Source organism: Ambystoma mexicanum, chromosome 5q, assembly GCF_040938575.1.
Source record: "Ambystoma mexicanum isolate Mex_15411 chromosome 5q, UKY_AmexF1_1, whole genome shotgun sequence".
Classification (NCBI taxonomy): domain Eukaryota; kingdom Metazoa; phylum Chordata; class Amphibia; order Caudata; family Ambystomatidae; genus Ambystoma; species Ambystoma mexicanum.
The window spans coordinates 80,763,137-80,787,932 of record NC_090933.1 but is presented as its reverse complement, the minus strand read 5'-3'; the positions used below and the strand labels follow the sequence as shown (position 1 = coordinate 80,787,932).

Sequence of the window (24,796 nt, the reverse complement as noted above, 5' to 3'; positions counted from 1 at the left end):
CTGCTGACCTGGGTGTTCAAAAGAAAAAGCCCCCATTTGACTATCGCACAAATTTATAAAGAACACTTGTCTATAGCAAGTAGAAATGAATAATACCGTCCACAGATACTATGTAAAATTATATTCAAGCAGTGTTGTATGTGAAGAGAATACATTTTGTGAGGTACAGGAACAAGTGTAACTGCCCAAACTAGATAAGGCAACCACAGGACATACTAAATACACCTATAGGAAAGGAGGACCTACAGGAAGCTCTCAGATCACTTGAAGGCAGTAACACACCAGGTGGGGCTGGCCTCCTGGGTGAGTTCTACCAATGCTATTTTGACATACTGCATCTAAAACTGAAAAAAGTGTATGACCACCCATTTCATGCAGGTATCCCCTCAATGTCTGAGAGAGGCAATATTAATATTGCTATTGAAATTAGATAAAGATCCTAACGAATGTGAGTCTTACTGCTGAATTTCATTGATTAACATGGATGTAAAGACCCTGGACAAGTTAATAAGCCACCAAGCTGTTAAAAATTAACTGCTGGTCTGATTCACCCTGACCAATACTGCTTAAGTTGTGGTAGGAACACGTCAATGAATCTTTGCTGCCTCCAACATGTAATGCATAGATGCGATCAAATCATCTGATCCTTTGTAATGGCAATTGTTATTTAAAGCAGCTGAAGGTTATAAACTAGAGGGGAACATAATGCAATAGATTCGCCTGTTATGCTCCTCTGGTAAGAGTTGAGTGGGGAAGTCAGTTGGAGGATGAACAGAGGCATAAGACAAGATTGCCTATTGTACCCTAATTTGCCCTTACACTGAAAACTTTAGCCTCAATAGCCAGGAGATATTTTGCAGAGGCAGGAATTGTGCTGGACCGACATGGTCATGTAATTTCATTGTACGCATAGGATATCTTAATATGCATGGGTAATCCACTTCATCATATTTCATTGCTTTTGGAAGTGCTAGGCAATTTTGGTACACTAACAGGTTGATTTTGCATTCAAAATCAACCAGTAGAAATCAAGTATCTTTCCACTTGCATGCCTCAAGACAAAGTATAAAGAATTATTACCAGACCTAGTCATAACATGGGAATGAGACACCTTCAGATATTTAGGCTTTCAGATCCTTCCCTCACTAGAGGAAACATATGTATATAACAGAGGCTGGGCACTTAATGAAATGGGGGACTACATATAGTTCTGAAAAATCTTCCGCAATCATCAACAGGAAAAATGTTAAATGCTCAAATTGCCCAGACTATTATACTTGTTTGTAAACCTACCGCATATGATAAGGGGTCTTTCTTTAAGATGCCAGATGTGAAACTATATAATAGCTGAAGTCCTCTGGGCAGGGGGTGGGTGCAGATTAGCCTTAGCGACATTGAGGAGGACACACAAAGGTTGCTTGACCCTCTGCAATTTTGAAGCATATTTTTGGGTGGTGCAATTGTACTATGTGTTGAGATGGTAGGATACAACCCAAAAAGAAAATGGCCGACCTTAACAACCACTCCCAGAACATATTGAAGGACCAGAACTGTTATGGGACAACATGAACGGGATTGGAGATGCTTGTATTTTGAAAGTGGTGTGACAAACTTGCGAAAAGCCATGGTTGTGTTAGGTCATGGTGAAGGGTACGGTCTGAACATATCAATAAAAGCTGATGCACACTTAAGGTCGATTCTTACAGATATGGATGGGTGGAAGCTTAGAAAGACAGGCTGGACGAAATTGGAAGACTTATTTATGGACTGAAAGCATACACAATACAACATTCAATTTTGCTTTCTCTTAGTAATCCTGTAGTTTAGTCCTTTTGCAACATCAGGTTCCACTTAGTTGACATGGACAATGCTGTGTTGTTCAGATATGTTTGGCGACTAAAATCGGATGGCTGTCATTATGTCTGGATTTGTTTGTTAGTGTTCTGAGTCTTCAGCATGATGATTCAATATATGCAGCAAAGAAACCATAAAAGATTACCCTTTTAGCAAGTCCCATATGCAGTCTTCTGGGGAACAGGAACCGCATGTCCCCAAAATCTCCCCACTGCCCCTGTACAATCTGACGAGACAACTCGGGTGGAGAGTACTAGGTTGGTGCCCCCACTTCTGCTATTTCAGGTAAAACGAGGCTATACGATCAGGATGCAAGGACCTTGCTTCTGGACCTTCCCACACAAAGGGCCTGGTGTACTGATCTTGAGACAACCTGACAGACTACCAAGACACCCAAAAGCTCTATGGCTTCTCCATAATTAAGTGCAGAAAAGGCGTTGTGTTGTGGCATTTCGGTGCTGTACACTGCTCTTTAAATAAACCCATAACATATGGTCAAAGTTAAAGTGGTGAATGGAATTCTATGTATTACGGCACATGCCTGTTTTTTTACAGTATTAGTCGAATCTTAGTTTTTAAACTTGTTTATGAAATCTTTCTTGCAGAGGTGGTCATCCATACCTGACTGGCTTGGCAGTTGCAGGTGGAGCTTACTACTGGGGTCTAGAAGGGGCCATCATTGGGCCAATACTTCTCTGCATACTTGTGGTTGCCTCTAACATCTACACTGCAATGCTTGCGAGTCCCACAAGCTCCTTAACGACTCCAACTCCATCACAAACACCATGGCCTTTACACATACACCGGTAAGATGATCTACATAACTTACCTTCATTTCCAATTATAATATACACCTTTGTTGCATGGTTATCTAATTAAAACATGTATGCTCTTTAGCCACACACACACGTCTTTGTATTCATCATATAATATATTTCAAATGTAATGTTTTGTAGTTCTCTCTAGTTATTGTTAAATAAGTGCATACAAAGTATTAAAGCATTAGTAATGAAGTGCAGGAATTTACAAACTGTTTTTTACCATGCCTCATACAACAATCACATGCTTCTATTTGCTGTATAAAAGAAACCACACTTGTAAATTATAAATGGCCCCTGATAGATGTGTATGGAAAAAAACACTAAGGCTAAACAAGTAATGCCTGATGCATTCCTTTTCTAAGGATGGTATCCGCTTATCGGTTTTCAGAATGTACTACCTAGGAGAAGATGTCTCTAATATATTTTTGTCATATAAAATAGATAGTAGTGCCTCTTATAGGGTGGAGTAAAATACTTGGTGAATAGCCATTGTTTGTTGCTAATTTGTGATTGAGCAGACACCCATAGGAATATAGGATTATATTATAGGCAGATTGTTTTCTTTTCAAGCTGCACTGAGTTCGACTCGTAGTAGGTATTTGCACACAGTGTGTATAAGGGAAAGCCTTGACATTTTAATTAGCTGTAAGCTTTTTATCTATACAGGACAAACAGCATCTAGGCTTTTTGAAGAATCCAATCACACTTGGACAATTTCTAAGCATTAAAACAAAATGTCCTGTGGACCCTCTCTCACAATGCTGAATTAGGTTTGTTTACATATGTATATAATGACAAGCTTATTGTAAACTCCCTTTCTAATTCCAATTGTATAATGTACAGTAAAAAGTCCTTTGGAAGTGGATGTGGTTTCATGTTATTTTCTATACATCTCAATAATGCATTTTCATCTACTATGTTAATTTAGTACAAACACATTGGGCCTCCTTAAGAGTCCGGCGGTAACTAAGGCGGTAAAACTGCCTGGTTACCGCCGGACCCGTATTACCATTCCGCCTCCGTGTCTCCCGGAAATACCAGGGCATTACAACCCATAGGACTCAATGGGAACGGGAATCATGGAAACACCGGCACCATCTCGTGATGGTGCTGGTGTTTCCACGTCCGCCTGCAGGCGGGCGGTGTTAAACCCGCCAGGTTAGACCTGGCGGGTTTGACGCCTCCGCCTGCAGGAGTTGTGGGTTTACCGCCACCGTTGTTTCCATACCGGGCAATTTGTAATGAGGCCCATTAAGTGTTAACCACATGGTATGGCATCCTCAAGAAATAAATACACATTCATTTTTATCCTTGTTTATGTATCAACATTAGCATCAGCATTGTGTGGCGCGATACCAATCATCACCTGGTTCAATCCGGTTTACCAAATTGGGGCCGGCATCTGCGCCTGCTTTTGATGTTTATTTTGCAAGTGCAGAGACTTCATTTAGCACATTGTGGCTTCTCTCTTGCACCCTGAGAGATGGAATCCATCCAGTCTGTCTTCTATGGAAGATGTGCATGTTTAAGACAATAGTGGCAACTAGCTCTCACTACACAGACAAAAAATCAGTGGTCTTTGCTGCTTTACCCACTGCTGCTTGAAATTGAGTGAACTGTGCTTCAAGATCTGGCTCCAAGCACAATGTAAAGGTGTTGTGAAATGAAAAACATTGCAGAATAGTGATAAAGCTAAAATATAACTATCAAATGTGGCTGTCCATTCAAACTGCTTTTTCACTGTGGCAATGAGCAAATGCAATTACCCTCAAGGGCACAGTCGGTGCTTATTCTGCGGCTACATGAGACTCCAAGCGACCAGGAAGGAGCTGGCTCCTCATCTTCAAAGAAATACTGATCTTCAATCCCTGCTAAGACAGAGTGAAGGATCATTCAAAGAAGAAAGTTCTTTTGGGAAGAAATGAGTCTGGCTCCAAACAGCACCCTTCCTGATACTATTTGATAGATACAGAAGTTGAATATTCATAGTGCTCTTTCTTAATGAAGATGTCTTGTGAAAACGGGGGAGGGTAAGGCAGTTTAAATGGGGTAAACTGAGCTCTCTGTTTGGGAAGTCTCGTGAGTTACTGAGCTTTGTAAACCTGCACATATGTCTATATGTTGTTGGTTCTCCTGGATCTCATTGCTCTAATGGTGCTGATTTGCATTGGATTGTATTTATTACATTTCTACAGCACCTTCACCAAGGCGCTTTACAAGAGATGGTACAATAATAGAAAATAATAAAAGTTCCCAAGATAAGGGGACGCCTGTCCCTTGCACACTATCACAGGCCTATCAAAAGCTAAGTACTTCGAAGTCAGTTTTCAAAGATTTATGCATTTGTTAAATAATGTTGATATAAATTCAATGTAAAACAGCATTTCCTCATGTATTCATTCAATATCAATGTATATATCACAATGGACATTAGTATTTTAGTTAAACATACGCCTTTATTCATATTGTGATCCAACGGGTTTCAAGAAATCTTCTCTTCATCAGGGGTTTTGATGCAATTTTATAATCTACAAGTGATCAGAAACAAAATAATACTTCTATTAGTATCGTTGTAAGCATTATCATATAAAACAAAACAAAGTAATTATAGATATAGCCAATTGTTGAAAGAACCCTAGTAACATAAGGTTAATATTTCTCACAATAAGAGTCTAAACGGATTTGGAACTCCCACTTCAAAAGAACATATGTTTTAAAGGGTTTTTTAAACGAATAGGTGCCTCTTCAGGGAAGGGGAGAAAAGAGAGTAGTGGCTATTTTTATAGATACAAACGTGATGCTTGATTGGAAAATGTGTTGAGAGATTGACAAGGGAGAATTTTGGGTCTAAATCTTAGACCTGGTACAACAAACCTTTCTTTATCTTCTGTTTATGCCCCATTTCAAAATCAAAGTCGTTACTTTGCTGATGCTAATGTTTTCCCAATAATAGCCAAGTTTTTGGTTAGTGGGTTTGTGGAGGATTTGGATTTTAATTTGGACCTGAACCCAGCCAGAGACGGGACAGAATTGTATGCCACTATTATGGTAACTATAGGGTATCTGTGTTTTAAACACTAGATAGGGTAATTAAGGAAATGGATATTATCGATGCATGGAGAGCCATCAACCCTGCGGTACAAGGTTTCTTTTTCTCCCTGGTTCATAAGCTATATTGCTGAATAGACATGCTATTGCACCTATGACGTTGCTCCAACACCTTGGCTCAACTGATATTGAACTGCGATCGGTCTCAGATCATGCTCCAATAAAGTCACCTTTTAACACTTCTTTGGGGATACCGACCCCGCATAACTCTAGTTACTCTGCTACCTTTAACAGATGAAGAATAAGAAGTTTTAGAATCTTCAATCACAGCTGAGGAAATTACAAATATGATTAATATTAATACTCTGGCCCTGAATAAAATGCCTGGACTGGATGCGCTTTGCTACCCTTTTTTCTTTTTAAGCAATTCCGGTTGAATTGGGTGCCCCATATGGTAACTTTTAAATTTCCTAGCTAATAGCATGGTACACGGTTAATAAGTGAAACGGTATCTTCCCTGATATTGAAACTGGAAAAAGAACTTCTTCTAGTAGTTCTTACTGACCCATCACCATCTTAAATCATGACTCCAAAATGTATAGTAAAATGTTGGCCAACAGCGCACCCCTATTTTGCCAAGACTATGAAACCTGTTTCATATTGGAACACCAAACCCATGATTATATTCAGAGGACTATTAATAGCATTGAAATTCGCAAAAAACGACAGACCCCCCCTTTGCTTTATTATTTCATTTGATTCTATTGATTGGTCGAATTTACATTTGGCTTTATCTAAATTAAATTTTTGCCCCAATTTCCCAAAAATGTTGATAGCTCATTAGAATGTATTTGAGCATCCAGTAAGGATGCTCCTAATCCTCTGTTACATGTTGGCCTATTTATAGAACCATTGGCTCAGAATAAAATAAAATAACAATATACAGGGGATTGAGGAAAGGTGTTATCAGCATAATTTGCCATTACATGCTGATGATGTCATGTTTCTCATGGGAAATATGGCCACTACATTATCAAACTTAGTTAAACAGCTTGAAGAGTTTTATTCAGATTCAAGGTACAAAATAAATCAATATATGAAACAGTCCAAGGCAATACATATTTCTGTAAGTAAGTCTACTGTTGGAGACTCACTACCTGTTTTAAGACGGCATCTCATAGGAAATGGTATTTAGGGTTTTATACCATTAAAACCCTATCAATAATATGGAGAGATGAATGATTGTGATTGAAATGAATCTACTTCCCTGCCTCTTAATATAATTCACTCCCAATTATAATACCCCAACCAGATAAAATGAGAATCCAAAAGAGAACCTCTGAATTTATATGGTTGTGGCAATCACCAAGAGTTGCCAGAGTGACTTTAATGGCAACCCACTTTAAGGTTGGTTTGGCTTTTCTCAATATTATTCAGTATCTTTATTTGATTCAACTGAATCCCGTCATCGCTTGGTCACATGAAGCTCAGGATTGTAACTGGGTAGAACAGTCTCCCCTTTCAACAATATAAATTAGTTCAAAGTAATTTACTTTAAATTACTTCAAATTATATATATATAGTTGTGGGCTAAGGGGTAAAAGGGGCTGGTTAGGGGGAGTAGTGAAGGGGAAGGTGGGGCATGGGGCTCCCCCCAATAAAAAAAATGAAATGTCAAAGTAACATTTCGAAGTAAACACTTCGAAGTAAATTATCACAAAGTAATTATTTTCCAGCGAATTAACATGAACTGGGCAGAACCTGAACAATCACTCCTTCAGAACCCATTGACTGAAATGGCTTCCCCCAAATTAAGATGAGGTTTCTCTGAAGCTTCAGAAACTACTAAATGAATTTGTTGGTGCTCAATTAAAGCCAGAAAGAAATGTTGTCTTTCTGATTTTCCATCCCCTTTGCCTCCTATTTATGGGAGTGTAGATTTTATTCCTGGTCTTGTGTTGAGTTCCTTTAAGATGTGGAAAAAGGAAGCCTACTTGAGGCTGTGACAGCTATTCTCTGAATGTATCCCATTAGATTATGAAAAATATAAGCAGGTCTACTCTATCGCAGATGGTGAATGATTTCAATCTTCCAAATGAAGCATTGAATGAGTCAGCCGGATGTTCAGTTGAATGGCAGCGGAGACCAAACCAAATTATTTGCTTTTTTTATTTTGTATCCCATAGGATTTCTGGTACTTAGAAATTCTTAGAGGCTAATCTAGTAAGCCACCCATCTGTACATGGGACATAAAAAGCCAATTGTGCAAGCATCATGTGATACGAGTCCTGCAAAATCCTCAGTGTGTACTCAAATAAGGGATTACACTTCTACATGATGCTTATGTAAGAACTAGTAAGATATACTGAACTTCACTTCCATTGTGTTAATGCGTCTTGGCAAGGGCACGCTCTATCCTAATCAGTGTGATTGCTATATGATATTCCTTATTGGATGGAGACATTTCCAATTTTAAAACTGTGATGTCAATTCAGCTTCCGTTGGATGCACTAGTGGTACTGCTGGTAGATGTTGATCCTGCGGAAAAGTATTGCCTAAATAGTAGTTTCTCATAATTGCTTGTATGATGTTTTGGTTGTAGCCTGACCAATGATTCCACAACATTGGAAGTAACATCACCTTCCCCGTATAACTGATGAGTGTATAAAGCAACCTCTTAGCGATAGACATAATTATGACTACAATTTCTAATAAGATGCAAACATACCTAAAAACTTGCCCACTTTTCATTGCCTATGTTTTCATAAGTGATTTTCCATCATTCCATCATTGACCTGCAAGTTTGAACCTTTTTTCATTCAGTCTACTGGGTTTCAGGCACTATGTCAAGTATATTAAATGGAAGTGTTAACAGACACATCCTCTAAGGTGATATAAATTGTCTTGAGAAAGATGCTTTCTGCCTGTACGGAGTTGCTTAGTGACCCGTTATGCTCTTAGCCTGTTGCTGTTATGCGTTTAATTGGTCACTGCTTTATGAAACTTGCTGAAATTGTTCCATGACCACTGCCCCTTTTGTTTAAGCATTCAATAAAATGTTACTTAAAAAAAATATTGAATGTGCGACATAAATGGATTCATAATAGCAGAAGATCTTGAACAGGTCATTTCTTATCCCATTTAGTCTTTCCACCTATAATGCAAACCATAGTCGTATTTTTCATAGATTTGAACATGCTGCTGAACATCATTTATGAAAATAACCTAGAGGTATGTTCCTGATTAGGACCTATTTCCCCAAAAGGAGTTGTAAGCGCAATCTTTGATCAATGGTACTGAGGACCACCTGGAAACCACCCTGTGGATGGTTTATAAGGCCTTTCTCCTAGATCCATTTTTCTAGGTAGGCCAGGACAGCTCTGACAAAGATCGTGCCTCCCGTGTCGATTAACAATATTGAATGGTAGTGGCTAGGCTCCTCCCTACCCCCACCCTTTTAGTACAAAAGAATTACTTCGGTCCTAGTCCATAATTTGGGTAGAGAATTAGAGGCCAGTTTGGCATTAAATAAACGGGTCAAGTATGGGGGCCAAATTGTTACTTCAGACTTAAAACGATCCATTGGAATCTTAGCGGGCCATGGAGCTTTTTCATTTTTGTGGGCTTTAATAGCTATACTAATCTTTTCCACTAAAATGCTATGGGGTGCTGGTATGATAGTCTTCAGGATGTGGGTTAAGGGCCAGGTCGTTAAACGTTCTGTCTTCAGAGTAAAGTGTTTTAAAATGATCAAATGATTTTACCTGTGGAATGTTACCCTGTAGTGTTGGTGTTTTATTTTCTGTTAAGCCTGTTCCTACCAATCTCCAGTACTTTGCAATGTCATAATCCTCTATGGTTCAGCATGGCAGCCCAGGAGTAGGTAGTGAATTCCACCTTCTTAGTATCAACCAGTTGTCTAAACTTGGTTCTGGCACTGTGAAGGGCTGCATTTCCAAGATTGGCTACACAACATTTATCATCGAACCAAGGTGTCTTCTTAAAAGCCCTTTTCTTGACCTGATGTTTTTATTAAACATGTCTAATGTTACCCAGTATATCATTATAAGTATTATCTAATATGGAGGATCTGGATTCCCAGACAAGTCAGTCAAGGAAGGCAATAATTCACCATAGAGGCATGGTAAAAATATGTCTTTGTTAATTAAACCCCACTTTATTAATAATCCAGCTTGACCTACTACATGTAATGATGTGCATTCAGCACTATTGGCATTTATTTCTTGCTCAGTTGTATCTTTGCCCGAGTTTAGAGAAAGAGGGCAATGGCCCCTCTCAAATCTTTGCCTCACCTCAAATCTCTGAGCTAATGCTTATATCTTCAAGTTAATTATAATGTAATATGTATGCCTAGAACAAGGTTTGCTTGGCTCGTCGATCATCAGTTACCCCTCCTTTACAAGCCCTAAGGCTTAAGGAGGCGAATAAAAATGGCCACTTCAAGTGCATTTTGTTTTCGTCTTTTGGCTGGATGTGCCATGAGTTTAGGAATGTCCTAAATGCCATCTTCATAGTCCTATATCCTCAACATATCATCTTGGGGCTCAAATTGTAGTTTACATCACCAGTGATGATTATATTCGAGTTAATACCATGGCTTTTCCTCCACGCCTCAACCCTATCCTTAATAAGATTAAAAACAATCATCCCATTCCTGGGTGGCTGCATATTTGATATACATTAATAAAAACTCTTGCCCGTGGCTGAGTTTAACATGCATTTCCTGAAGGTCCCTACAGTAATTTTCTATTTCAACTAAGGGATGCATCCACTCAGGCTAAGAGACCCCCAATGGGCCACCTTGACCTTTTTATGCATAGATTTCAAATGAGCCTGCAGATTCATTAAAGAGGTAGCCCAGGTTTCCTCTAAGAATATTATCTGATGTGATCTAATAAAACTAATCCAATCTTCATCAACCATATTCTTCTCAAGCCCAGCTATATTCCATGAAGGTAGTCTCACCTCCAGTGAAGAACTATCATCTCGGACGATGAGACCCCTACTCTCCCTGCCCTTGAGGTGCACAGCCTGTATGTTTCACCGCCCCTTGCTAGAGGGACTGGTGGAGCTTGGGATGTTGCTGATTGAATTGGAAATTGGTCAGCTTCACTTCTGGGCAGAACCACTGGGACAAGTGGTATTGTAGTTGGAGGGAGTTTTTGAACTGTTATGGTACTCTCAACCGGAATCAACAGCATATCTTGGGTAATTGCAGGGGAATAGGTTGATGTAAGCACTTGGTCTTTGCATTTGTCACTTTACTCTTCTGACATCCATCCCCACTAATATTTCTATCATTCAACCGAATACTTGATTGTGGGGCACCTAGTCTCATTGTAATGTCTATGCTCCAAGTTGGATAGGATATATATTCAATGGCCGATACAGTCCACCAACAATTCCTGCTTCAGTTCAAAGCAAATGCAATCTTTATGATTACTATCTGGTGTTGGGAGCAGAATACAGCTTACAATATGTTCCCAAATCAATAAGTAACAACCCCTCTGTGCTCTAATCCAATGTATTATTTTGTTGACTAAAGCCTCCTCTGACTCCCTACTATCCTTCCTGAGCTTGGGAACATTCACCCGATATACATAATAATTCCCCTCTCTTTCCGGCCAAGGGACTTGGTGACACCATATTAATAGGCGTGGGAGCCTTGCTAAAATGACTGTTTCATGATCTTCATCTGGGGGCCTCTATTCATTTTGGCAAGACCTTACCCTGGTGCTCTGTTCCCTAGCTGTTCCTTTCTCCATCCCAGGGGACTTTTAGCTATAGTTTTTCCCACCGACATGATTAGTGACTTTGGGAAGTTCAAAATCAACCAGGGTCTCGGCAATCTCGAGCAAAGCTGGCAATGACAGGTTACCTGTACTTCGACCACAAGTTGCCAGCGCATTCTTTTTCATCAGGGCCTTATGACGTTTTTTTTTATTTCTTTTGTGGTTTCTTGTAAGTCACAAGTCCCTATTTCCAGGTATTCCCCTGACAAGTATATTATACATTTGGAAGATCTAGATTTTGTTCATTGGTCAAGATTGGGCTGTCCAACTTATTATGATGGGGGCCAATATTACTCAGAAGGTGTTTCATTTCGTTAATAAATTAGCCTCATCATTTGGTTTGGTATACTGTACTGATCTCTTGACCGTCTTTCATGGTAATGAATACTTTCCTCTTGGCCATTGTTAATTACCAAGTACAAAAAAGTGCTAAAGTGCGGGATAGAAACAGTTAATATCTCAATAAAGCTGAAATAAAGTTTGTCTCTTCTAGGATTCAAGCTTCCTAGAGAATTCAGACAAACCGCCACAATCCAGTCAATAATAGACATTGACTGCTAAAGTATGCATTAAAAACAACTCTTGTATCAATCCAGCTGAAGTAAAAGTATATACTAAAATTCCAATCATCTCAGTTAATATAAGAAACATGCATTTCCCAATAAATGAATAAAATGAGTGAACTGATAAAAAAAAATGTCAAAGATAAAAATGTACATAAACGTGTGCAATTAGTGCTGGGAACGTTTGAGGGCATCCATATTCGGACTCGCCCAGCGCTACAGCTTATATTCACCCATGGTGCATAAGTAGAAGTAAAACGTCTGCTACTGCGCATGCAAACGGGCCTCCTTGTGAAGCATTTCACAATGTATTTACACAGAAGGCGCCTAGTAATTAAACCCCAACAAGTCCGGGGACGCCGAAAGCTAATGGGGCACCTCTAGTTCAACTCCCCATGCATGCACATGTGACAAACTCAGTGCCCCGACCTCGTAGTGTATAGAGCAGGAGAATTGCAGAAATGCCGGCACTACTTCCCTACTGCTGAAGACCTGCTCTCCATAATATGAAACCTTCTACAACAGTATTTATCCACTGGGTGACTTTCATTGAGTGGCCAGTGCAGCAGACTCTTCTATATAACATACGAGAACAGGCACTGGTACCTTGGCATACGCGTTGTCAGGATCCACTCTAGAACTTTGCTTGTATGCCCATCCTCAGTATGCACAGGGTCTGTGCTCCCATCAAGACGATAGTGAACATTGCCATTCTGCAAGAATTACATGTCGATCCCCTCGCACAGTGTAGGTTTGTGCACGGTTTGTCATATTGCAGGAACTAGAAAGGGCTACTTTCCCCACAGATGCCCGCCAGCACAACAGACGCAACATTGGCACCGTTTGTCCGGTGGGCTTTGCTGAAATGTTGGACTAGTAAGGGTTTTGTGCTGGCGCTCCTGTACCATGGAGATCATGCATCAGTAGGAGGCGGGGCCACAAGTAGGAGCTAGTGAATGCAGCAGCGCCCTTTGTGCATCGGGCTTCGCCGCACGGGCGGACTGGCACAGTTTGTGCTGGCACTCTTGTCGCTGCGGCTCGCCTACAATCAGTAAGGCATCAGGTCACACACAGGAGCCAGTGAAAGCGCATTTTGTGTGTCGGTTGACAGCATGGGCAGACTGGTCTGGGTTTGTGCTGGCGGTCCTGCATTGTGGAAAGAACAGCGTCCGTAGTGGGCGGGCCACAAGCAAGGTCCTGTGAATGTGGCAAATGACACAGCACCCTTTGTGCAGCTGGCTTTGCCACAAAGGCGAACTTGTCTGGTTTTGTGACGGCCATCCTGCGCAACAGAGAGCATGATGTCAGTACAGGGTGTGACAAAAGCAGAAGCCAATGAATGTGGCAAAAAATACATTACCCCCAACAGTAGAGGCCTTTGTGCGTCAGGTTTATTTCCCACCTTCATTGCCGCTGTGGACACCACCTACCTTCACAAGGCCCCCCTCTTCAACCACTACTGTTTCTTGCACCTTCTTCAGCCCTCGGGTGCGACCTCACTCCTCAGGGATCTTCTCCAATTCACAGCTATTTATTGCACCTGCTTAAACCTTTCACAGGTATCCTTTACTACCTTTGGCAACTGCTCCGTCACTCACTACCAGCAACCCTCATTATCGTGGCTCCCCTGTTTGGTGGTCTCATTCTCGCCTGCAGCTCCCAGACTCCTTTTTGGCCCAGCCTCATTACTCTCCTCACCCCTTCAATTTCTCCTGGTCTCTTCTCTAGCCTGCTCCAAAACAGCTGATGTCTTCTGTCCATGGTCTACAGCTCCAACTCGATCTGCTTCAACTCTCAGACTGAGCCGTTGGATTTGTATAGGGCTTCATCCCTTTCTCCCAGAAGCTCTGTGGTGCAAGGGGACACAGATGTGTTGCTGAGATGAAGATTGGCTTTTGGGCTCTCCCACCCCCTGGGATGGCTTCCAGCCCTGCTGTGGGATTCTGGATTGAACCATCCCTTCTCTTTGAGTGGTCCTCTGTCTGCCACGCCCTGGTACTGCTTTCCAGTCTCTCCCTAGGGATAAGGAATACATGTGTTTCTCTTCAGGTAGCTGGATAGAGATGGCCTGATGTCCCACACACCTGAGGATAGTTAATAGAAGTGAAAGCGCTGCTTTGGGGTTGGTAAGAGCCAGATTTCCTAGATTCCATTTGCTTTCTGCTTCTGTGGTGTAGAGGCTGTGCCCTGTAAAGGGACCCTTTCCCTGTTTGACACATGTGACTGTCCCCTGCCCTGAGGCCTGGATTTGTATGACATGGGGATCTTCGTCATACCACACCCACACTCATCTGCTAACTTGGGGAGGCCTCCAGCCCCCTTGGCCAACCCACTGGAGGTCCCCAAAGCAAGGCAGGGGACTCTGTTACAACAGTCCCTTTTTCCCCAACGAGTCCTGGGCCTCCCAACCGCCTGCACTTTGGCAGTTCCCCATTCCAACATTCCAAGCTCAGAATGCACAGATTCATTTAAAACCAGCATAGCTGTTCAAACTATAGCATTTACGTTAGTCTCTCTAGTATTTAATTCCTCTTGGCGTGCATCTTTGCATAGCACTCAGTCCTTGCAATGTTATAAACATTCTATGCTGTGAATGAATTTTCTCTGGATCCTTGCTCTCTCCCACCACCTTCTGTTTTTCTTTGATTGAGATCGCTTCTACAGACTTAATCAAGCTTTAATACGCTATTGTAATTTCTAAGTTTATAGAAATCTGACCTTTTCTGACAACAACTAGCACCATTTATTTCCAAATGCTGTAGGGTGCATTTACAGGCCTTAAACAGAAGTCACCTGAAAAGCTGCTTTGAACATTGCCACCAAAAACGTCTGTGCTTGACTTTCCCTGGCACGTGTGGCAAGCATTTGAACACTGCAACCCAAAAACGGCCCTGAGTTTACTTTTATTCCATCTGAATGACAAAAAGTTAAAACATTTCACCTAAAACGGCCCTGCGTCGCTCTGATTTCATCTAAATGACAAGAAGGTATGCACTACATCCAAAAAGGCCTCGTTTGACTTTTAATTCACATGAGGGGCAAGAAATTCAACACTCCAACTAGAAATGGCTTTGTTTTCCCTTTCATGTGAGCCTCAGCACTTTACACACAGCAAAAGAAAAATTACTTTCAAAAGCCACAGGGAAAAGATAGCACTGCTTCAGGGAAATCTGTTGTGGAGGTGCGCGAGTTGACTAAAATAAGGTACATTATGTTTTCCCCCCACAAGACTTCACTCACCTTTTTGAAGGGGCCCAGAACACCAGAAAAAAGAGTTTGGCCTAAAGCAGGAAACTTCACAAGGAAAAGCCCAGCTCTCACTGAAAGTCGCACCTACCAGTGAACCATTCTGCAATAACATGTGATGTGATTAAGGGCGTCATGATTCCATGCTCTGCCAGACTTAAGTCAGGGGCTCAGGGAGGACAAAAAGAGCGAATTGTGGATGGAGCAGGACTAGGAGGGGTGGGCCCTTCCTGCACCCCTACCAAGGACAAACTGACAACTTCAAAGGGGGTAATAAAAATCTTTGGTCACTGGCTGAGCCACGGGAAGACAGTTGACTGTGGGGGATGATTCGCCCCTCCCACAGCAAAGGACAGAGCTTCCCAATTGACATTTAAAGATTGATTTCAATTTAGGCATTTTTCGTAGCACTCGGAATAAGAAATCGTTTTGTTTTATGCTATTTACCATGCAATTTCCATCCCGTTTTTCTTGGAGACTATGTGCATGTTCCTAGGACTTTGTGGACTGAAATGGTGCGTAAAAACTAGTTTCTGGCTGATTTAAAAATGGGACATATGACAGTTGTTGGAAAGATGGAGAGGGAAATTATGAACCTGCTTCTTCATTTGCAGAGTTATAACTGTTATACATTTTGTGAAAAGGACAAAAATGTGCCAAATGGCATTTTGTGAAAAGGACAAAAATGTGCCAAATGGCCATGATTCATCGTACGGATTTGGCAATCGATTTATCTAATTCCCCATGATCGGCCACTACTGCATATGTGGTTCACATGGCCGGGGTTTGTATAAGTATGAAGTTATGAGGCATAACTCAGTTTTGCTAAAATGGTGATCTGAAAACAAAGAACTGTAATAAATTCCAAACAGACAGATGGTGCTCCCTCCCCTTGAACCAATAATGCCAAGGGGTGGAGAGAGGAAGGGGAAACTGTCCTATCCGGGGGTAGGGGTAATCATAGAGTACTCCCCCTAGATTGTAAAGTGAGTGATGTCATTTGTGCTATATAAGGGGGGACTGAACTAGGTTGAGGACACACACAAAAATCTAGGGAGACAGCAGAAGGACGACGTAGAGGAGGCAGCTGAACCATACCAAAGGAGAGTGCAGAGACCAGACCCCTTGCCCTAGCAGTCCAGAGTGTCCTGGGATCCAGCTGGCTTTCCAGAATCCCAAACCAAGGCTTATTTATTGCATAAACCTTTCCTTTTTGTAACATTGTCTCCCGTATTTCCCCCATTGAAACCCCTTTGAAAATCCAATTGAAAGCCCCAAATTGCCAGTATAATTCATTCACCTTCTCATAGAAAATCTGTATTAGCCTGTGTATGTTAGCGGATTCCCTTTGATAAATCTCTAATTTGTCTGTTTAAATCCTTAATGTTATTTTGAAGTAAATCAATTAATTCCGCCATTTGAAATTCACAGTACAAGTTGGTTAAAATTCGAAATTAACCCCCTTGTCCCTAGTGTCTTTCTTTAATAATTATAGTCATTAAAGTATAGACTCAAAAGAATTAGACTCTGTAACTGAAAACCGAATTTACCAGTGTATAGTGTGCATTACTCCACAAACTCATAACTTGCATCTGTCCTATTAAAATAAAAACACAAACGGTAGTCCCATTGAGACTAACCCCTTTTGCCTACAATCCTATCTGTTATGTGCCTCTGTCCTTGAAAACCGATTTCGATTTTGAAAACTAAACCCCTTTCTTGAGCTGCCCGTTCATGTGAATCCTGTATAAAACGAATTTTCATTTGCCGTTTGTATTTTTCCTTTTGCATTTGCCTTCTCCCCCAAATCGATTTTCCTGCTTCATTTCTACGTTGCCCTAGTGTGCTGATTAGTAGTCTCAAAGCTTCCCTATCTCCTCAAGTGTAATCAAAACAAATTTCCTTTGAATCTGGTCGCGAGCAGTTGAGTAGCCGTGTGAGTAAAAATCAAAATCTGATTCTGCCGTTTTGCTCCAAAAACGAGTTTTCACTTTCTTTTCTGGCTTCCCATCTTGGTGGTGGGCTTTACTCAAAATCGGATTTTCTCTCTCCATCCTTACTCCTTGCCACTGCCTTCCATTCAAAGGAATTAAGTTCGCTGATGTTTGGGTGTGAGTGTTGCAGGGGGAGTGCTAAACCTTGATTATACAACTTGATTAAAAACTGTTCTTTTTCCTGTTTTGCCATTAAAGATCTGTGTAAACTGTGATAGGATATCTTAACCTAATTGTTCTGTAGGAATCATTGCATTTGTGTTGCCACATATTGGTGGCTGCTGTATTTTGAGTATTTTTCATTAAATAATAAATTAATAAATATCTTATTGATACACACCAGCCTGGTTTCTAGTCCATTGTGACACTGGGTGTTTGTGATGGTTGGGTGCAAGACGGGTTGGAGGCCTACTCAGAAAGAATCTGTGGTTTAAAAAAAATAGAAAGCGCTTTATTGTGCGCCACATCCATTGTAGGGGAAGGAGTTCCCTAGCTGGCATGTGCCGTGTTATAAACCGTGACAATGCCCAATTTACGTACGTTTGATTTCAGAATCTCTTCCAGATTATAGAAATAGGTTGATGGTGAAGGATGAGAAAAGGGATAGTAGCAGTGTCGTAGGAACGGTGTCTCGATTTTGTGAGATTTAAACACATACGTTTAACCAGTTGTCTAGACCACCAATCTCAATGGTTCCCAATTATTCAAAATCCTTCTCTTTAACTGGCCATCCTTGTCTACACGTATTCAGTCCCTAAGAGCGAATCGTTCTGATTGGCTGTTCTGTGAGACTAAATGTTAAACCAGCCTGATAAGTTAATTTTTAAACTTTTTGATCTTACTGTGATGCTCTAAGAATGAATTACAACATTTCTGAGGTGAGATTTTTCTACAGACTAACCCTCTCAAGGGGACAGTCACACTCTCATCTTCCGGTCCCTGTTGATTTTCCCACATATTTGAGATTAAAAACCTTTGAACCTGTACCACGCATGTTCAGTGACACAGGTTGAGTACTTCTCTTATAATCCTTGGTGCAGTAGTAACTTCTGAAGGGCTTTCCCAGTGTGATGTCACAGATTCTACAAAATATATGAATCTTGTTACTTTTACTTGGAGCCAAATGAGCATTCTTTGTTATTTGCATCACCTCCTTTGATTACAATGTCTGGGCTGTTTGTGCCCCTCTTGAATGAATACAGAGCAGGAATTTAGAACATAGGGTTAAGCTGGTATTACTCCAAAATCACGTATTAAAAATACTGACTCTACCTTCATTGCAAATTCTGCTTCACACAAAAGATCATATTATCCAAAATATAGGCAAATGAAAGCATGTTCGGAGATTCGCAAAAATCTGCCCACGAGTCCTCCACAATGACCGGAAAGTGACAGCACTCTAAGGACCACATACACTCACCATGCATTTTTTTATAATGTAGTCTCCATCGGTATCATGATATAATATTCACCATTAGACATTAATTCAACTGTACAACACCATAACTGTTTACTTACCATCTTTTTCTCACGTTTTCCCACCGCAATATTGCAATCCATTTTTTTTGTTTTTCATCAATACCGCCACCTGCTGACAATCACTGTACCTGCACCACAGTGGAAAACCGCAAACTCAATTATTTTGCAAATAACCAATATGATTTCATATTCAATCCCCAAACCAAGTATTTTATTCAAATATATATATATATGTAAAAACAAATTAGCCAATTTTAGTGCACTGCCTGACTCGTAGCTGGTGCTAGGGAAAAGAAGCTTTGGCTGAGCTCCTTAACGTATTAAAAACACATGTAAATTGAGGGTTGTAACACTACAAAAAACCCCCTACAAAACATGCCAAAAGTATTCCCAGCACTCAAGACCAAAACACCTTCTTACAAAATGCTTCGTTTTTATTCTTTATAAAAACAAACAACCAACTGTGCAAATGTGCAAAAAAGGGTAGGTATAAGTCAGAAACCTCCCCATGGCAAGCAGGTTAAACAACACTCACCCCCCAGGGTGGAAAAATCGCCACGCGTTCCGCCTGGATCTACCAAGCTTCCTCAGGCTGATCAAACTCCACATCCCTGTAAACACATCCCATTTAAAACTTAAGGAAAGCAACTCGAGCGGGCAGCTCCTCCCCCCTCTCATTATCTCCGATCATGTGATCGCTTAATGCCGCATTGAAAAGTGTATAGAGCGGGCCGCCATGATGGAATGACTTCATAGTCATTGTGTTCACTATGAACACAGCGCACTGGCCATAAACTAAATGCCATTTTGAAATGCGAGTAAATTGGCAAAGAGCTCCTCGCTCCACGTTGCATCTCCTTATTTAAAAACATAAATTTCTTATACATATACTTGTGTTTAGTTGCGCTAGTGCGCCTTTCTATAACATGGGTAAACCTTATCTACATAGACAAGAGTTCACCCACTACGTCCCTGGGTTTGTAGTGTGTTTTTCTAAAAGCCAAGTACGGCACAACACCAAATTCATTAAACACCAAAGCACTCCTTTGTGGATGTAGGACTTAGTTCCCTCTAGTGGATGAAAGCTGTATTTGTGTTGATTTTATCTTATATATAAAGCTTTCACATGGTGGTAATGTGGAAGAAATGTCATTTGTTGGTCTTGCCCATGTACCACAACACAAGAGATTGGGAAATCGAGAACTGAAACTCAGACAATTAGAGGCATCTCTAATTTGCAAATTTGATACGTTAAGACCTAATGGACTCAATATTGATTCAGAGATGGCATTTAGTTTATGGCCAGTGCGCTGTGTTCATAGTGAACACAATGACTATGAAGTCATTCCATCATGGCGGCCCGCTCTATACACTTTTCAATGCGGCATTAAGCGATCACATGATCGGAGATAATGAGGGGGGAGGAGCTGCCCGCTCGAGTTGCTTTCCTTAAGTTTTAAATGGGATGTGTTTACACGGATGTGGAGTTTGATCAGCCTGAGGAAGCTTGGTAGATCCAGGCGGAACGCGTGGCGATTTTTCCACCCTGGGGGGTGAGTGTTGTTTAACCTGCTTGCCATGGGGAGGTTTCTGACTTATACCTACCCTTTTTTGCATATTTGCACAGTTGGTTGTTTGTTTTTATAAAGAATAAAAACGAAGCATTTTGTAAGAAGGTGTTTTGGTCTTGAGTGCTGGGAATACTTTTGGCATGTTTTGTAGGGGGTTTTTTGTAGTGTTACAACCCTCAATTTACATGTGTTTTTTATACGTTAAGGAGCTCAGCCAAAGCTTCTTTTCCCTAGCACCAGCTACGAGTCAGGCAGTGCACTAAAATTGGCTAATTTGTTTTTACATATATAGCCATTAGATGCCGCCTCCTATGGCTAATGACATACAGTCTATGAAAATGCTAAAATCCTTTTCAAAAATTTCAATTGGCCATGGTGTAGCCCCCAATTTTCCTGTACGAAATTTCAGATTTATGAAGAGGAAACATAAGATTTGGAGTTATTTGATCTGGAATTGGGGAGACCAACTGAGCGCACCTCAGCCGCGTGGAGTGGAGTGAGAGTGTATATAGAGGAGAGTGACCTTTGCAGCTCCTACTCGCTCAGTGTTTCTGTTTTTTTACATCACCTTGCTTGCAAACCAACCGAGATGGCAGATCAGGTTGAAGCCAAAAGACGAGCCGCTGCACTAATTCTTTTTAACTATGACAAAGCAGCCACAGCAGACGTGGCGGAAGGAAGCTTATCAGCAAGCTTAACCATACAGCAGAAACTAGACAAATTGGAAAAAATGAAGAAGAAGGAAATCTCAAAGTGGTGGGAAGCGATGACGCTCCAAACGTATTTGGAAGTCCGACGCATCCCTAGGGGTTTAAGAATCTTAACTATCCCCACATTTGAGGACATTGATCCCAAACTAATAGAGGAATGGACACAGCACACCAATGAATGTTCATTTAAAATGATTGAGAGCCTTATCAAATATGCCAAAACTGACAGAGTGAAGCTGATAAAGGACATTGAGGAAATGGAAGAACAACTGTTTGCCTCTGAAGATGGGGACGAATGCAAGAAACGTATGCCAAGAATGGAGGATAACCTTGAAAGATACGAAGGTGAAATCAGAATTAGAAAACAACAGAAATTCAAAAGAGACCGTTTGGATTATGAACAGGGCAGAATATATACATTCGCCAAGCGTTTTGATGTCCTATCAAACAAAGACTTGAACAAATGGCTACGAATACTGAACCACCGGCGGTATTGTCAGTAGAACCTAGTAGTTCAGAGGTAGACACTTCAGACACAGAAGGAGCCACCACAAAAAAGTTAAATTTTTTAGAGGAATTCAAATTACTGCATCTAGACAGCAAAACAGACAAGAGGGGAAAGGGCCAATACTCCGGACAAGGAAGAGGTGCAGCCGGAAGAACAGGAAAAAGAGGACGAGGCGGGGACGCCAACACAAGCAATGCACCGAATATGATCACACGCTCTGGCAACAATCCGAGGGGGAAACCGAGAGGCAGGAAAACCTACAATTAAAGATTTTCAATATATCATCTAGAAGACTCACACAAGAAGAAAACTCGGTATTATCCCTAGGCCTATCCTTTAGCCCTACATATCCCTTTGACTATACATCTACGAGGGTGGATCTCTTTAAATTCCTGAGAAAATTAAAACTAGCAAAGTTCCATGCAACGAAGGTTCGTGAAGGAACCAAAAATAGAGAAGTATCCAGTAGAGAGATATCCCCCCTCACAGATAAGGATATGACAAGTCTAATATGTCTTGCGAAGATGGGATCGCAATCTGAGTCCGAATGGGACCTAGCATCAACATTGGACAATACAACATTGGAAAGAGAATTTGGTATACCCACAGACATTACTTGTCCTAGCAAGTTTAAACCCAAATCGATTTTCTGCCCTAACATCATCTGTGGCCCGATTGACACTTTTGAAAGTCTGGTGATGAAGGATCTTAAGCAACTGCCAGTGAAGATATCTCCATCATCTAGAAATCTCAATTATTTGCAATATAAAGCATTAGAGAACCTCAGAAATGACCATACTATAGTAATACGTCCTTCAGACAAGGGGGGTGGTATAGTGATCTTGGACAGTGATCAATACAATATGGAAGCAAAGAGACAATTGAGTGTTACCAGCAATTATACATTGGTAGACAACAGTGAATTATTGGAAACTAATTTATCATATTATTCAATGTTACGTAAATGGTGTGACCTGGAATTGATCAGTGATGAAGAATATTGGTTTCTAAAAAATCCCTTTCCTGTTACCCCATTAATTTACTTTAATCCAAAGATTCATAAGAGTTTAAAGAATCCGCCTGGTCGCCCTATAGTTTCTTCTATAGGGAGTCTTTTAGAAAATACCTCTAAATTCTTGGGTCACTATCTACAACCATTTGTTATCAGTCTCAGCTCACATATACGAGACACCTCTGACCTGTTGACTAAAGTAGACAATGTCAATTGGGAACCACAATACATCTTAGTTTCTCTGGATGTTGTCTCATTATATACATCGATCATACACAAAGTGGGCATTGAAGCTTGTAAATTCTATTTAGAATTCAGATCCGTTAGTCATCGACAACACAACAACATGTTGTTGGAAATGCTTCAGTTTTGCTTGGAGCATAACTATTTTTTACATGATACTTCAATTTACAAACAAACTCAGGGTACGGCTATGGGGTCTTGTATGGCCCCCACTTACGCCAATCTCTATATGGGATGGTGGGAGACACAGATAGCTTGGAGAGAAGAGATGGAAGAATTTACTAAACACATAGTTGTCTGGTACCGATTCATAGATGACTTGTTCATTATATGGGACGGTACCGAGACTCAGTTACATAACTATGTCCAGATTCTTAATATTAACAATCTGAATTTGGAATTGACATGTGTACATAGCAAAAAAGAACTGATTTTTCTGGATGTGTTATTTATTGTGGAGAACAACAGCTTAACATCTAAATTATTTAGAAAAGAAACAAGTTCGAATTCCACTCTGCATGCTAAGAGTCACCACCCTACTCCACTAATTAATTCCATTCCCTATGGGGAGTTCCTGAGAGCAAAAAGAGCATGTAGTAAAGAATCAGATTACCAGACAGAAGCCAAGCAGATTGGTAGAAGGTTTGTCAAGCGAGGCTACAATAAACACATAATTACAAATTGTTTTAAAAAAGCAGAAATTCCGAAAAGAACGGATCTATTTGGAATTCAAACCAGAAAGAAATCAGAGAAGATAAGATTTATAACAGGGTTTAATCACCAAGCCACTAATGTCAAATTAATTATGAAAAAACACTGGAATGTGCTCCTGACAGATCCCGATCTCAAGAAGGTACTAGATGCGGCTCCCAATGTGACATACCGTAAAGCGCCCACTCTCAAAAACATACTGTCTCCTAGTATGGTGGTCACAGAAGTCACCAAGTCAGGCCACTTTTTGAAACAAGATCAGGGAGGTTTTCGTAAATGTGCGAATTGCAAAATGTGTAGTTTTGTATCAAAAACTCCATTTGTCAGTTCTAATGGTTTATTATGGAGATACAAACATAGAATAACATGCTTGACTAAATTCATAGTATATGCTATTACTTGCACCTGTGGTCTGCACTATATTGGATCGACCATAGGTATGCTCAAGCTCAGGATTCTCCAACACTACAGAGCCATTAAGAATGGAGATACAACCAACCCTTTGACAGGACACTTTATGGAGAAACATGGTGGTAATGTGGAAGAAATGTCATTTGTTGGTCTTGCCCATGTACCACAACACAAGAGATTGGGAAATCGAGAACTGAAACTCAGACAATTAGAGGCATCTCTAATTTGCAAATTTGATACGTTAAGACCTAATGGACTCAATATTGATTCAGAGATGTTTGTATTTCTCCAGTAGATTGGATGATTATCGTTGGAAGTGCATGCAATTATAGAACCCCGGGTTGTAACCTTGGCATACTCCCTGCTGGTAAAAGGGATTTATGTATTCTAATGTGTAGCATTAAGCTACAGGTGAGGAGCATTACATCACAATTTAGGGTTGACTCCATTAGCAATTTATTGCCCAATATGATGTTGAAAATTGAAGACTTTAAGCACTTGCACTTTGAATAGTTTCTATATACATACTATGGCTTGCTGCATAAGATCATTAATTGAATATTGTTCCTTTTAGCATTTACGAGTCACGTCCAGTAAATATAACTGCAGTGGTAAATACATGTTTTTATGTAAATAAGATTGAGCATCCAAATGGATATGCATTTTATAGACATATGCAATCACAGTGGAAATTATTCCAAAGCATGTGAAAGCTTTATATATAAGATAAAATCAACACAAATACAGCTTTCATCCAATAGAGGGCACTAAGTCCTACATCCACAAAGGAGTGCTTTGGTGTTTAATGAATT

The 24,796-nt window shown here is 40.6% G+C and overlaps 1 protein-coding gene across 4 annotated transcripts in view; it reads left to right on the top strand.

The window, feature by feature from the left end:
* The window catches only part of TMEM245 (transmembrane protein 245), a 956,632-nt gene that overhangs the window by 895,095 nt on the left and 36,741 nt on the right, over positions 1-24,796 (top strand). For all 4 annotated transcript variants that reach the window (XM_069620553.1, XM_069620551.1, XM_069620552.1 and 1 more), the window contains one exon: positions 2,460-2,660. In XM_069620553.1, the coding sequence (XP_069476654.1) occupies positions 2,460-2,660 (201 nt within the window). The remainder of the gene's footprint in view (positions 1-2,459; positions 2,661-24,796) is intronic.